This window comes from Lepidothrix coronata, unplaced genomic scaffold (assembly GCF_001604755.1).
Source record: "Lepidothrix coronata isolate B3197 unplaced genomic scaffold, Lepidothrix_coronata-1.0 Scaffold110, whole genome shotgun sequence".
NCBI lineage: Eukaryota > Metazoa > Chordata > Aves > Passeriformes > Pipridae > Lepidothrix > Lepidothrix coronata.
In genome coordinates, this window is record NW_016690290.1 from 796,678 (window position 1) to 811,040 (window position 14,363).

Here is a 14,363-nt window from a genome sequence, read left to right on the forward strand (position 1 = left end):
AGCCCAAACCTCATTTCCTTGGGAGGGGAAGGTGATGATCCCCTGGCAGAGCGGGAGGTGGCACACACCTGAGCAGCCCTGTGCACAGAACACCTTCTGGTTCACACAAACTGCCTTGTGCCAGCCCCTCCTCCTTGTCACACTGCCATCCTCACCTTCTCCCCAGAGTTCCTCTGTTCCCTATTCCTTGCTCTCTTCTTTCTGGTGCTTCAAAACCACCATCAGTCCCCTCCACCCATTCCTAAACTTTTCATGCCAGCAAGTCCTTAGCTGCTCCTCAGCAGCTTCCCTAATGCTTTAGCACAGGAAGAGCTTGGCTTTGTTCAGGCCAAATAGGAGCAAACATCTCAGAGGAGTGACCTGGGAACAGCTGCATTCACAAGGGAAGGGTGAGGAGACCCAGAGGAGCTGCTCCAACCTCCCTGGGTGCTCCTTCAGATCTGCCTCTCCCCAGAGTCAAAGGCTTTGTGCTCAGCCCAGCAGCAGCCAGCAGGCAAAGCTGCCTTTCATTTTTTGTCTGTGCAGAGAAATTTTCAGTATGAAGGGACTGACCTAGAGAAGAATCTGGGTTGTCAGGAGAGCACTGTTTTAGTCACTTGGACACACCAGAGCATTACAAGTGAAGATGGGAGTCCCAGGAGTTGTTACACACCTTTGGTGCTGCTCCTGCCCTAAGGCTCGGGGTGCATGTTACAGCAGCAGGCCTGACCTCACTCTTCTGAAGAATTTCAACTGAATATGCTTGAGAGAAGGATCTTGGCAGCATCTGCATAGCCATTAGTCAAATATTCCCATCAAGGATTTATCTCCTCTTGCAGCTTTTGTGGAGCCTTCATTAGAAAAGGATTAATTAAAATTAATTGAAGTCAGCATCAGGATTGCTGTAATATTTTAACAACAAGAATAAGCACTCACACCATCTCAATTCAGAGATCACAAAATCCTGCAGGAGCACACTGAGCCAAGCACTAAGCAAGGTCAGTTTACATTCCAGCACCCAGGGATGTGTGAGGAGGGCCAAGTGCTGTACCCTGCATCACACAGCCAGTGTGGAGGAATGGAAACAGGAGTCCCATTCCTTACACCCTGTCCTTACGCCTGCAGGCTCTGCAGACTCCCCATGCTCTCCTGGAGCACCTCGGGCAGGAGAACACAGGATGAGAATTCCCATTTGCTGCTGCCACTGCAGGCATTCCCTCCCTCCCACTGGGCAACATTCACACTCCTGGAAACTCCATCCATCCCCATGATCCCAACAGGAGCAGAACAACTGCCCTTGTGAGCACAGTGAGAACCCACCGGGCCATCCCCCAAAGTCACACCGACCTTCCACACCTCAGGGCCAACACTTATAAAACACTTTAATGGATCTGCCAGGAAACAGACTGCAAGTTGTTAGTTACTGTTTCTTTGGAGAACACACTGAATTGGCTATAGAGGAACAACACTAGTCAGGTACTTCAAATATGATCTCTGAAAGACAGTAAAACAAAAAGAACTATTTGATAAGAAAAAAAAAAAGCAAGAACATCCATGATTTTATTACAAAAACACCCAGCAACTGTATTTAACACAAAAACAGTAACTGAGAGTCTCTTTTTATTTTTTCTTTCAGTGTACATGCTCATTATTATTCCATTTAATTTACAGAAGGGCTATGTAAAATGAAATTAAAATTAGAGAGGAAACAAAAAGGAAGGTTGAGGCATAGAATTTTCTTAGCAAGCAACGATCACGGGAGACAGCACAGATTGAACAGGGATTCAACAGGAGTGACACCTAGGGATAAAGGTAAACAGTAACTTTTTCCTTATCCATTAGATTTTCCATGGGGCTTTTTTGTTTGTTTTAGCAAAACAGTTTAGAGTATCACAGTATACAGGAAGACTAAATGGCAAAGAACATCTCACACACACACACATTTATCCCTGCTACTGGTCCAGGATCCAAAACTTCAGTTAACATTCGATTTCCTATCTCTCATTCATTGATAAACTATACAGGATTACACTGTACATGGAGTTAAAATTACAAAAATGTCATATTTACAAAAATCTGTACACACATAGTAAAACTCACAAAATTGTCATCTATGTATCACAAGTTGCGACACCAAAATATTAAAAATGGGATAAAATTATACATTTCTCTTGTCCATTTTTTAAAAAGGGTTCATTGTTTCAAAGACAGACCATCTATTTCTCCCAAATAAGACTGGTAAGAGAACTAGAAACCTAAAGTATCCTCCTGGGATAAAATGTCGCGAGCAGCATCTCCCAACTAGAAAGAAGCCTCTATCCTGTCTGCTGGGGTGGGGTGTGCAGTTAGCATATATGTACAGAAATGGTGGAACTACAACAAGGATGTCTTTGGCTAAACCTTTGGCATAAATTAAAATCACACATCAGAAGTTACAGAAAAGGTTTTCCTGGTGATGGCAGAACTCGGGGATTTCTGTCTGAGATACCATTATATACAGCTCCTCTTTCTCTAAGGAAACAGAGTAGGAATAAAGGATTTTGCAACAGAGGCAAATGAGGCAACATTATTTCTTTGTGAAATTTTTCACTAGTATGAAAAATTGTATCAAATCTTTTCACTAAAACATAATTCAATCATAGAAACAACTTCTTCCAGAATTATTTTTTTTTTTTGAAACTGCGTATGAAAAAAATTAGTAAACCAGCCATGAAAGAAAAAAATTGTATCAGCATATCAAGTACATATTAGTGCAGGAAGGTGGATAAATCTGATCCACTGTATAAATAAGCTTTATGCGCAGTGTACATTAAATAACCATCACACCCCACTCACACCCAGTACACAGATGCTCCTCAGTGAAGATAAACATTTATCAAGTAATTAAAGTGTATGTAGTGCAAATGTTACAACCAAGTATTATGCACATGCTACTTGCTTGGTTTAAAGTTACACAAAGATGTGGTGCCTGAAATCATGGACATATATACATCCTTGTCACACTTGGTACAATGTCCTAAGCCACAGAAATACCGATGTGTTTATATCTATATATATATACACACACGTTTTTCTTAAAATGTGACCACCACATCAATACAGTAACACAAACAGACTAAAATCAATACCTGCTTCCAGATGCTCCAAGGCTCAGAAAGTTTGTGCTTCTAACTCTTGCAGTCATTACGTGCCCCTCTTCCATTTCCCCCTTCTGCCAGCTGAGAAGGGGGGACAGTCTCTTCAGGTCTGTGCTGCATAGGATGAGGGCAACGGAGAGGAATAAACGACGGCACAGGCACCTAAGCTGCTTTCCTCCATCAACAGTTCCATGCCCCATGATGAAGGGTTGAGAGAATTCCCTCTCCACACCGCTCCTGGGTGGAAAGGCTTATTGAAAAAAAAAAAATAAATCATAACGTGCTTTCCATATTATAAGTGGCAGCAAATCAAGGCACGCTGTACTAATTGTGTAGCATTGAGATTAGCTGACTCTGCAGGGGAGGCTCACTGGGGAAGGTCCGACGTCCTCAGCTGGCTGCTGGGCCGCGTGGGGCCGTACAGGGTGACAGAGGCTATGTGATTATTCTGCATCACCTGCAAAGGCACAGCACGACAAGGGCAAGTTAAAAGCACTGGTACAGGGAACAGAAACCCTGAGGGATGAAAACAGTGAATATGGAACTGATCCACCCGAAAAAAGAAATCCCAATGCCAGAAAGCAAGCGCTTGGCTGGTTCCTAAAAACAGTGTCTGGATTTCTGTGACACAGCTAAACACCAGCACACTCCACCACTGCTCAGAGCCACGGACATGTACCTCCTGCTGGCATGAGTTCCAGGTGACAAAGTTCCAGCTTTAACATGCAAATGTACAACCTCAGAGAAGAGCTTGGAAAGTCGCCTCTTTCTGCCAGTGGGCACTAAAAATACGGCCACTCCCAAGCACTGGCTTTTATCACAATGGGGAGTAAGAGGCCACCCATAATAACAGTAAACTCTTCACTCTCCCCTGCTCAGACAAAAATAAAGGGTTTTTCCTAACCTCAAAGATCATTCGTTGCAGTCCAAAGCAAAACGTTGACCCAAATGGGTTAGTGTTGTTCGGAGATGATGACCTGGACAGGAAAGAGGGGAAAAGAAGAGTTTAAAAATGGATGTGTGAGGATCAGAAACCCCCTGGGGAAGAATAACTGCTCAGTCATGTAAGGTAAATTACAGCATCTTTATCATGGCTTTCATCAAAAGAAAGTAAATCTACATTATCCCACTGCTAGACTCCAAGTGAGCCAGAGGGCAGCTCTGCTTGATGGCAGAGCCATTTTTAATACTCAGGGAGAAAGTAATCAAAAAGCTACTAGTGACCTCTACAGGAAAACTCTCTTGCACTTCACCTGAACAGGAAGAACCCTAAAAATAAATAGATACACAGGAAGACAGAAGCACCATGTAACTTATTACACGTACTTTTTGTGCAAGATCCTTCCCTTTATGTCTCAGTCCCTACCATAGGTATTTACCATATATAGTCTATTATTTATATTTACTATATACTGTCTATTAATCCATGGGTTTGAGCATGTAAAAAAAATTACCCTGTAAGATGCTGAAACAGAATAAACCAAGTTTTACTAAACAGTATTTTTCAAGATCTATGGATCACTTGCCTTTCAGCTATTTCTGACATTTTTGTATCATATATTGACAATGGCAGACTTCTATTGACCGCAATAACTTTTAGATTACAGCCAAAAAAACCCCTAGAAAATATTTACCTTTTGTCCTTTCTTGTAAACTGGTCAGTTTTTCAAACTGCATTCTGAGCCATTTGAGATGTGCTCAGTGAAGTGCTCTCTGGTTGAACTACTCTCTACAACACATGGAAAAACTAGAAGGGCTCTGTGTCATCACTATTTCACCTCACCTTTACTTCACTGACATGGCTTCTGCTCTAATCATCTCACTGGCATAAGACAGGAGTAAAGGGGAACAAAGAGCAAAGTGATTAAGGGGGAAAAAAATAAATCAAAATCCTGTGAAAGTCAGATGAAAATACATTGTTTGGTTTATTTGAAACTGCTGCAGCATTTTCACAGTACCCATTGCTTACACTTGTCCTGAGACAAAAATCATGGTTTCACATCATAAAATGATAACTCTGCAAACAGAAATGCCCATTTAACCCAATATCCAGCTCAATTCAGAGCGAATTTAAGGACCATTGTATTTTCAGGCAGCCTAAAATAACTGTGGAACAACCATGGTATCATATATACTAGCATATACATATATACTGTGCTGTACAATATAGTGTTGAAATGCCTAGAAAAAGTGAAAAAACCTCTGCACTATTTATTACTTATAAAGAGAGAGACTGTTTTATATGCTGCTTAGCTCTTCTCTGGATTTAGCAGTTCAAAGGAATTTTGGAAATGCTGTCATGCAGCATGGCAGTTTATTTCCTCTGAGAGCAGCTATCTGGTCTGGTTAGTGGCCAAAAACACCTGACTCTTTAACCAGCAAAGCAGTGCAAAAGTAACTAATGCAATAAACACTATTCCTCATCCTCTGTTATCAGCTCAATCCCTGCTAAGCAAAATAAAGAGACAGATTTTTACCTGTGAAGTACCACTGGCTTCTCTACAGGGTGCCCCAGTAGATCCTGAATACTGTCCCACTGTAAATACATCAAGAACTTTGTGTTAAAATGAGGCACAGCAAAACTCTTCTTTTTATCTAGGAAGAGTGTTAAGTACATTTGTTTGTGACATGCTCATTTCCCAAATATCCTCAAGGGTTGTATTTACAGAAGTATTTTGTGACTGGAGCCATATTCAGTAATGGAACTATCCATTACTAAGGCTAGGAATTTCTCTCAGAGTATTTCTCATTATTGTCTAAAAATAGCCTGGAATTAGAATTATTATTATAAAAAATTCTATGAGTCTTATAGGTAAAAATGTAGCTGGAAAGTCTTGCAGCATTTCAGGAGCACCTCAGAGAACAGAGCAGCTGTGGGGAACTTTAACAAAATATCCTCATACACACCTTTATAGAAGGGAAAAATACCACTGTTACTACCTCTCCCAAAAGTCTTCCCTTGATTTAAGCAAGAAGACTGAGGAAGAAAGCTGCACTACTTAGTAACTGGGAATGCCCAACAGTTTTCCTCACTAACCAGAGTCTAAGAAGCTGCAGTTTCACATGCAGGACTGAAATAAGTCAAAGCACTTTGAAGGGTCTAAGTGATCAAACCAAAAAGCACAGAATGGCAGCTTCCTGGTTGCTGACTCCAATTTTTCTTCCCAGTATGGGACCCAAAATTCACCAAGGAAAGCCTTCATTTGGCACCCCAGGAGCCAAGAGAGCAACACTGACCTTGGTTGAACGTTAACTGCAGAGACACTGCTGAACACAGTTTTTGAGAAGCTTTTCAACTTAATGTAGCTCTCAAATATGCAGCAGCAAGGGCCCAGCTGGGAGTTTCCTTTACATGGAAAGGCTAAACAGTGTCCAAGGAGTCTGCTGTCACCAGGAGGTGTCACACTGACAGTGACATCTTTGTCACGGCTGCCTGAGGAACATCCCATTGCTGGCACCCTTCAGAAGGAAGTGGAAGGGCACTGGACTGTCTTGTTAAACCCTACAAGTCCTCAAGAGCTCTCTTTAGTAGAACAGCTCTGGAAATTTTGTTTAGAGACATGTCTTCCAGCTAACATTCAGCCACCACTGCTGTCATTTCCCAGATCACTTACTCTACTGTTCTCTTTCCACCTGCAGCTGTTAAAATGCAACCCATGCCACAATGCAGTAACTTGCTTTACTTGAAGAGTGCAATGTCTTCGATCCCTAACACACCAAAGTACTTAAATCACAAAACATTCTCTAACTTCTGGCCTTCAACTATTCCATTTTAAAACAACATGATACCACTGCTATAATTTCTTAAGAGTGTATTGTAAATTTGGCATAGATCATTTACATGGTTTAAGAAAATAAGGAAAACACTCAGTTCTGCACAGGCTTACCTTGCTGTATGTTGTACATGTTTCTGTCTGTGAGTCAGCACTGTCTGTTGAAGAGAAACAAAAAAGCTTTTATAGCTTGTGCTTGAAAAGTCCCCTATATATTCCTTTATTTTGAGATGTTAGCTCAGGTAGGAGGAGACATAAATCTGTTCATATACAAATTTACTAGCATTTACCAGCAAACAGAATTGTCAGTAACACTGATTAAATGCCAGTTAAGGTGGTTAAACAAACCTGCCTATTTCCAGCAAGTTCCCAGTTCTAAGATTACAGATGTGTAAGCTGTAACTCCCAGGGAAGAACAGCACTGTAAAATAAACTCCATCTCTCTGCACCAAGTTAACAGGCCTAGAACAGCCACTTGTGGAGATAACATGACGTGTCACTCATTAGGTCCAAAACACTCACTGCACTTGGAAAGGATGTCAGCTAAGACTGGCATTTTGAGACCCAGGAGCTGGCAGGCCTGAAATCAGCTAAAACACCCTCTTTCCAAACAAGGATGGCAGAGAGCTTGGGAATTGCAGTCTGACTAGTAAAGAAAGCTGCAGGTAAGGACAGCACTGCATTTACACTTAGAGCCTTAAAAAGAAACTGTTTGTGGTGGTTTCAAGCACTTTCATACATGTATTTGAGTACTCTAAATACTGAAAGCACATTCCCATGCACTAAACAAGTTGAACACAGCTCTTGATCAAGTTAAAGACCATTTGCTCCTCTTATTTTCCACCTGCTAAATAAACATGCTCTCTGTGTGAGAGTTCAGTGTCTGTGCAACTTGAACTCTGGCTCTCAATTTATCATCTGGTGTTGAACTACAAAAGGGAGTTAATAAAACTGCATCAGGCACTGCCACCAGAGGGGAGAAGTTGGGCTTCTCAAAAAGCTTATAACATCTGTTTACAACTTGTTACATGTCCTGAACATGAGCTAGAGACCAGAAAGGCAAGTTAAAAATGCCAAACAAACAAAAAACCAGACACATTCAGAAGGAATTCATGATGCTACTTGAGGTGAATGAAATTATTCAGAAATGAATGCTTTGAAGTACTGTACAATAACCTAAGGCAAAATAATTTAAAAAGTGAGAATTTTCATGCTTATTCTCTTGGCTGAAGTACAAATCAACTTTCATATAAAGCTTGTATACACAGCCATTGTTTTTTCAGGTTTTTAATCCTCCATATGCTCAAACTGCTGTGACAGCCACAGGAGAGCTAAACTTCACACAGGAAAGTGCTTTCAGTGAAAAGCAATCAGAACAAAGAAAGTATCCCTGGCCAAAAACCTAGCCAGCATGTGGTATTCCCAGGATAATCAACATACACACCTTCCCAGGACACATTCATTCCTACATTGAAGGAGTCAGCTTCAATCACTATAATCTTCCAACAGGGTTCCCCTGCTTTGTTGAGATGAGTTATATGCACAGAGCTGGGGACATCTCAGTACCTTGCCTTATATATGTATTTGTTCAAGCAGAGATTTTCAGGTGACCAACAACAGCTATATTTTGTTTATAGCACACAGAGCAAACGTATTCTGGATGTTTATTCTCATTCCCAGTTAAACCAGTTTATATTAAATATCACAAATAAGCCTTTCAAGAGCAAGCCGGCACTAGCTCGGTGCACTGGACACATGAGCTCAGACTAACACTGCCTTACAGATTTTGAGCCTCCAGGTACAAGGCAGTTGATTTTAGCTGAGGGGCAGCATTACAGAAAATCAGTGATGTTGCAGCAAATATTTTTGTGCTCCAAATAAGTAAACAAGGTAGTGTAAGTAAAATCAGAGAACTGCTAACTTGCCCTGAAGTATCTTTTCCACTGAAAGAGAAACCTAGTCCCAGAATTTCTCCCCTGCCTCAATGACCACAGCATCCTTTGGCAAGGAAGGACACATTGGAAATGAGAAGTGATCCTCCCTCCCCTGGGAGCATTTTGAGGCAGGACAGCAGGGGAAACACTCACCTCGCTTAATGACGAGGGGAATCTTGAATTCACAGCGATGGTAACTAGAAAGTGCAAATGGTAAAGCTGTTAGAAAACAGAGGAGCCAATAGAAACTGCACAGCCACAGACTCCTGGCTCTTAATAACCCACTTTGTGAAGAGTCACATGAGTAACAAAATGGAAGTGAGAATCTATGGTAGCAGATTAAGCTCTCACTTAGATGTTCTACATCAAAAAACGCAGCAGCCTAGAAATGTCCTAACACAATTTTCTAGAGGACACAAGAAGTCCTTCAGCACAAATTACTCTGCTGTTACACAGAGTGGATGGAGAAATATTTAGCTTAGAAGCAGCACTATAGATTTTTCTGTCACTAACTGCTTTAATCAGACATCAAATCGCTTATTCTTTGACTCATATTCCTCCTCTAAAGAGTTTACATTTAAAAAGTATTGAAAACATCTTCGGAAGCATGAGAGAATTTTTTTTAATCACTAACTGACCAGTAAATGGATACTCCTGCTAATATGAAGTTTGCCTCTAGCAAGAGTTAGCACATTATAGCTGGACCATGAGCTACCTGACCTCGTTCACTGCTTTAAGACATACTTGACAAAGGCATTGAAAAGTAAGAAGAAAATATTAATAAAAAATGTTACTAATGATGTCTGAAACCTCCACGGGTTACCAGATACACCAAAGACACTTAGGAAAAAACACTGGAATTCTAAAAAGGGAACATAAGATTTCCCTTTCAGATGTTTTAACGTACTCTTTAAGAGACCAGTACTGCACACTCACATGTTGAAGTTGTAATGACCAGGATAATTTGTATGCAGGACAAATTTCTTCACCTTGTGAGTGTTTGCATCAAAGAGAATATCCTGTTGAAGACAAAAGAAAGCAGGTGAAGCAATTTGGATAAAGGAAGATGGCTTTCCCCAAACTAACCTGAGATTAGTTATAATAGTACCAGTATAGAGTAATATATATCTATATACTGGAACTGAACTATGAAAAGTAGTATTTGAAAATAAAACTATTTGTAAATTCAAATAAACACACATCTCCTCCAGCACTCAATCACAACTGCAGCTTCACTTGCTAATGCTGGCAAGTTTTCTAAGGAGGTCTTGTTTTTCTGCATGTTATTTACAGGAACACAGACTAAAGCAAAACAGCTGTAAGGAGGGACATGAAGACTGAACCACAGCCCAGCAAAGTTTCACACATGATGTTATGGCAAACCTGCCTCAGCACTGTGGGATAAGGCCATGGATCTCAAAGAAGAACTAGTATACTTATGCATCAGATACTGTAGAAAAAGGAGAAAACCTAAGAGGATGCAAAAGTGCACAGAGCCCTCCATCCACAGGTGGAGATAAAACGGGCCTGATGAAATTTGTGTTAGAGAAAAGTCAGTGTAGCTTTTCATAAAGACATTCCTAAGGCAGCAATCAAGAGTTTTGCAGGCTCTCATTTCCCACAGCCTTTAGCCTCTTGAGAGGATTGCTGTGTAATAAATCAAAACTTCATATGAATTGTTTAGGGAGACTCCCCACTCACCACTCCAAGTGTGAAATAATTGAAGAAGTAGTCATTGCACTTCGATGGGACCTGCTTATGGGGCGAGGGCGAATGGATCTTCATCTGCAAAGACACATTTTTCAGATATATTCAATAACACTCAGAGATGAATGTCATTAACAACATCACTACATTTAAACAAACTGCCATAGTGCCATTTGAAGCCCTTGTTCAAATATGTAAGATACTGTGCCTGCAGGTGACCATCACCTGCTTGCAGCAGCACAATGACACATCAGCTTACTCAGTCATCTGAATTAAAAGGTTTGCTTACATGCTGCTGTGTAAAAACATTAGCAAAGGATCAAAGTATATGCTGAGGTTACTGTACATAAACTAAAAGTGAAGAAATAGGCAGCACACACTTGCTAAGGCACGTTTGGATTCAAAAGTGCTCCCATTTGTATCAATTCTCAAACCAGTTAAAATGATGTAATTAGATGTTTTTTAAAAAAAATTTAAACAGATTGGTACCAATTCAGCTTAAGAAAAAGCTTTTTAAAACCTATTGTATATTGGTTCATCCTGGTCTATTGTGTCAAGTGAAGCACTTGTAATTTGTGCTACATGGCAGTTTATCTTCACCGACCTTGCAAACCACAAGCCCTGTGATGAGACTGAGACACCACTGAACAAAGTGCTGTGCCTGAACCAATTCGCTCACCTTGTCCTCGGACTTGTAGAAGACTTTGTGTGGAGAGCCCAAGGTGCTGAGCACGTCCTGGCACGAGTCGCCGAAGTACACGCAGCGCTCGAATACCCGCATCTTGGCGTCGGCTAAAACACCTGGGCCACAGCCTGGGGATGGAAACAGCTCACAGTGCACCCCTCCTCATCACAGAGCACATCAGGAAAGCAACACCACAAGGGTGGCATTCCTCTGTTTATCACAAACCAAACAGCTGCACTCCTCAGACAACAGTGCCAAACTAACGTAACCTTGCACTCCACAACAGCTTCGACATTCCTGTCACACCGACACTGACTGCTGGATGGTTCCCCATTTTAACCTCCAATTTCAGTCATACTGTCTTCACTTACTTGCCTTTCACATGAACAGGACTTGGTTTTCTAGTTGGTTTCAGTTTGATCAGATTAGCACTAAATTATTTCTGTCTCTAAAATATTCTACTTTAGCAGTCTAGAGATGTATCTCCAGCTAAAAAAGTCAATCCCATAAAGTGAAATTCTGTAGCCATATTAACTGTATCACAAAACATTCTTTATTCAAGATTCCCATAACTTAGTAAATCAATAGCAAGTATGTTCCTGTACAACATTAAAACCAGGGATCTGTTTTATTCTACACACACCTGGAGACAAATTCAATTTCTGCAAACAGACTCTAAGGAGTTGGAACATCTGAGCACAGGACTACAGTTCTGTGATTTCTCCAGGGCCAGGAAAATGTGGCAGCAGGCAGATTCAACTTCACAAGGTTTTTACTGGTTTTGTTTCCAGTAGTTCAAAATAAGGTAGATAGAATGCTTTGAAATCACCTACAGAATCAGGACAGAATCTGTGCTTAATTTATGCAGGTTTACCCCTCCTTTCCTGAGGAAAGCAGCCAGTTCACTGTCCTGGGTGCCTCCCCTACCTGCAGTGAGGAGGCGAAGCCGTAAACCTGAGGGTCCAGTTCCATCTCGCAGAACATCCACGTTCTCGGCGTACACATTGCCAAGGAAACAGCTGAGGGGCATCAGGGGAGCCCTGAAACCAACACACAAAATGGGCACAACATTCACTTCAGCTGCAAATTATCCATTAACAAGCTGGTGCCAGTTCACTGGAACAGAGCACATTAATTCTGATAAAGCTGCATTTAACTGAGAGTAAAGATGAAAAGTTATATTAAACAGAAGGATCAGAAAGTCTGGGGAAAAAAGAAGAGGACCGAGACAGCACTCCAATGCAGGATCTTTACTATTAATGAAACAAACAGCAAGTTTCAAAACCTTCTCCATGATGCTCTCACTGCTCTTGGGAAGGTACTTCATAGCCCAGAACATGAAATCAGCTTGTACAGCTACACCAAATGCAATTGTGCTGCTTACTGGGAAAGTTCTCAATTTAATTCAACAACAATATTATTTTAGAAAACAGTAACAGCCCCAAAAAGATATTTTCAATGGAAAGGCTGTTTTTCTGTGTATTAGTTTGCACATGCTCCTTAAAATCCACTGTTCTTATGTGAATTCCTCCTCCAGGTGAATGACTTGAGCTACAAGTCTGCCTTTGAGCTCCCTCACACACACAGCAGAGCCCCATGTGACAATCAGTGCTTTCACTGAAGCCCACCACGTCACAGACGGGTACAGACAACAGCATTTTTCTGAAGTGCACTTATTTCTAATTAGGAGACAATATGCATAAATAAGGTTCCCCTCCTGAGCAGTAATGCCAGGATGTGTTTCTCTCCTGGCATTAAAACAACTGTCTCTGCAAAAACTACCACCTTATCAGTTTGGATATTTATAAGCTGAAAGGAAGAATTTACAGAAGTGCCTTCAATTTTTCCTTGAGTAAGGAAACAATGTTTTCAGAAAGAGCAAAACATAAGTCACTGCTTTAAAAAAAGACATAATACAATACCACAGAAAACATTAGCCATAGTAAAATAAACTACTCTCAGTATTAAGGCATGAAGATTAGTTTTCTCAGAATCCTAGAATGGTTTGGGTTGGAAGGGACCCCAAAGTTCCAGCCCTCTGCCATGGGCAGGGACATTTTCCACTAGGCCATGTTGCTCAAATCCCCACCCAGCCTGGCCTTGAAGACAGTAAGCTCAGACAGGTACCTGCAAAGGCACTGAATATATGCACATGGCATATTTAATTATTTTTGTATAGCAAGAGAGTTTAAGACCCTTGTAGGACCCTGACATGACATACATAGTACCAATACACTACAGCTGACTGACTGCTTGCACCAAGTTTGATTTGCTTAGGGAGAGGTCATTAACAAAACAAAAATCTAGACTAAAAATAGCCTAACCACATGTCTTACTTGATTCATTATGTTTTCTACTTTATTTAATTAATTCATTTTCAGGCCAACTGAACTTGCCTACTACAGCTGAACCGAGCTGATTTTATAGCAACATAAATCAAATCGACATTTGATTATAAGGTCTGAGGACAACACATACAGAAATGTGAAAGAGCTTGGTATCTAAAGGCATCCTGCACATTACCAAATTCATAAAAGACCCAAACCGAGCTAAAAAAATACATGATTATATTTAGCAATTGCAAACCACTAAATAAGTGATGAAAGGAGCAGGAGCAGCTGCACATACTTGGTGTCCTGCAGACTGTTCCCGCTGTAGATGTACATGCGCTTCACAGTCGCACCATGTGGAATTTGCAGAGAGGCCAGACCATGGGCAAAGTTAGGCTGTGGAAACACAAAATCACTCTTGTTACACAACACTTCAGCTCAAAGTCAGAAATTACGTGACAAATACGGTATATGCTTACCAGCTCAAGTAAGTCTCTGGCCAAAGGCAAGGGAGGGAAAACAACAAAAAACCCCAACCATCTAGATGGTGTTTCTTTACATTACACCAGCCCTGGATTCCCAAGCTGGGGTGAAATGCTCACTAGGTTTATCCATCAGGCATTAGTCTGACAATCAGCTGTGGTGTGTACTGAGAATTTCAGTTTTTCTTGTTTGATCACTGGCAACCAGCACAATCAAGGTGTTTGTACTGATGTGCTGCATCTGAGGTCTAAGAAGTCATCTGTCTGAATGGAAAACTTCGGGTTTTTTCTCTCCCACTGCATTAATTTCAGCCTTTTAATATTTTCACTGGTTTG

At 41.0% G+C, this 14,363-nt stretch overlaps 1 protein-coding gene across 2 annotated transcripts in view; it reads right to left on the minus strand.

The window, feature by feature from the left end:
• Positions 1–1,581: 1,581 nt before the first annotated feature.
• Positions 1,582–14,363, minus strand: part of CUNH16orf70 (chromosome unknown C16orf70 homolog) — a 33,325-nt gene continuing 20,543 nt past the window's right edge. Inside the window, exons 8-19 of one of the 2 annotated variants that reach the window (XM_017824408.1) lie at positions 13,844–13,941; positions 12,143–12,255; positions 11,210–11,343; positions 10,525–10,608; positions 9,760–9,842; positions 8,977–9,020; positions 7,004–7,047; positions 5,594–5,652; positions 4,021–4,093; positions 3,488–3,573; positions 3,108–3,366; positions 1,582–1,779 (exon numbers count right to left, since the gene is read on the minus strand). In XM_017824408.1, coding sequence (XP_017679897.1) covers positions 3,297–3,366; positions 3,488–3,573; positions 4,021–4,093; positions 5,594–5,652; positions 7,004–7,047; positions 8,977–9,020; positions 9,760–9,842; positions 10,525–10,608; positions 11,210–11,343; positions 12,143–12,255; positions 13,844–13,941 — 888 coding nt within the window. In that variant the 3' untranslated portion in view covers positions 1,582–1,779; positions 3,108–3,296. Of the gene's footprint in view, positions 1,780–3,107; positions 3,574–4,020; positions 4,094–5,593; positions 5,653–7,003; positions 7,048–8,976; positions 9,021–9,759; positions 9,843–10,524; positions 10,609–11,209; positions 11,344–12,142; positions 12,256–13,843; positions 13,942–14,363 lie in introns of both variants that reach the window. The other variant, XM_017824409.1, reaches the window with a different exon arrangement.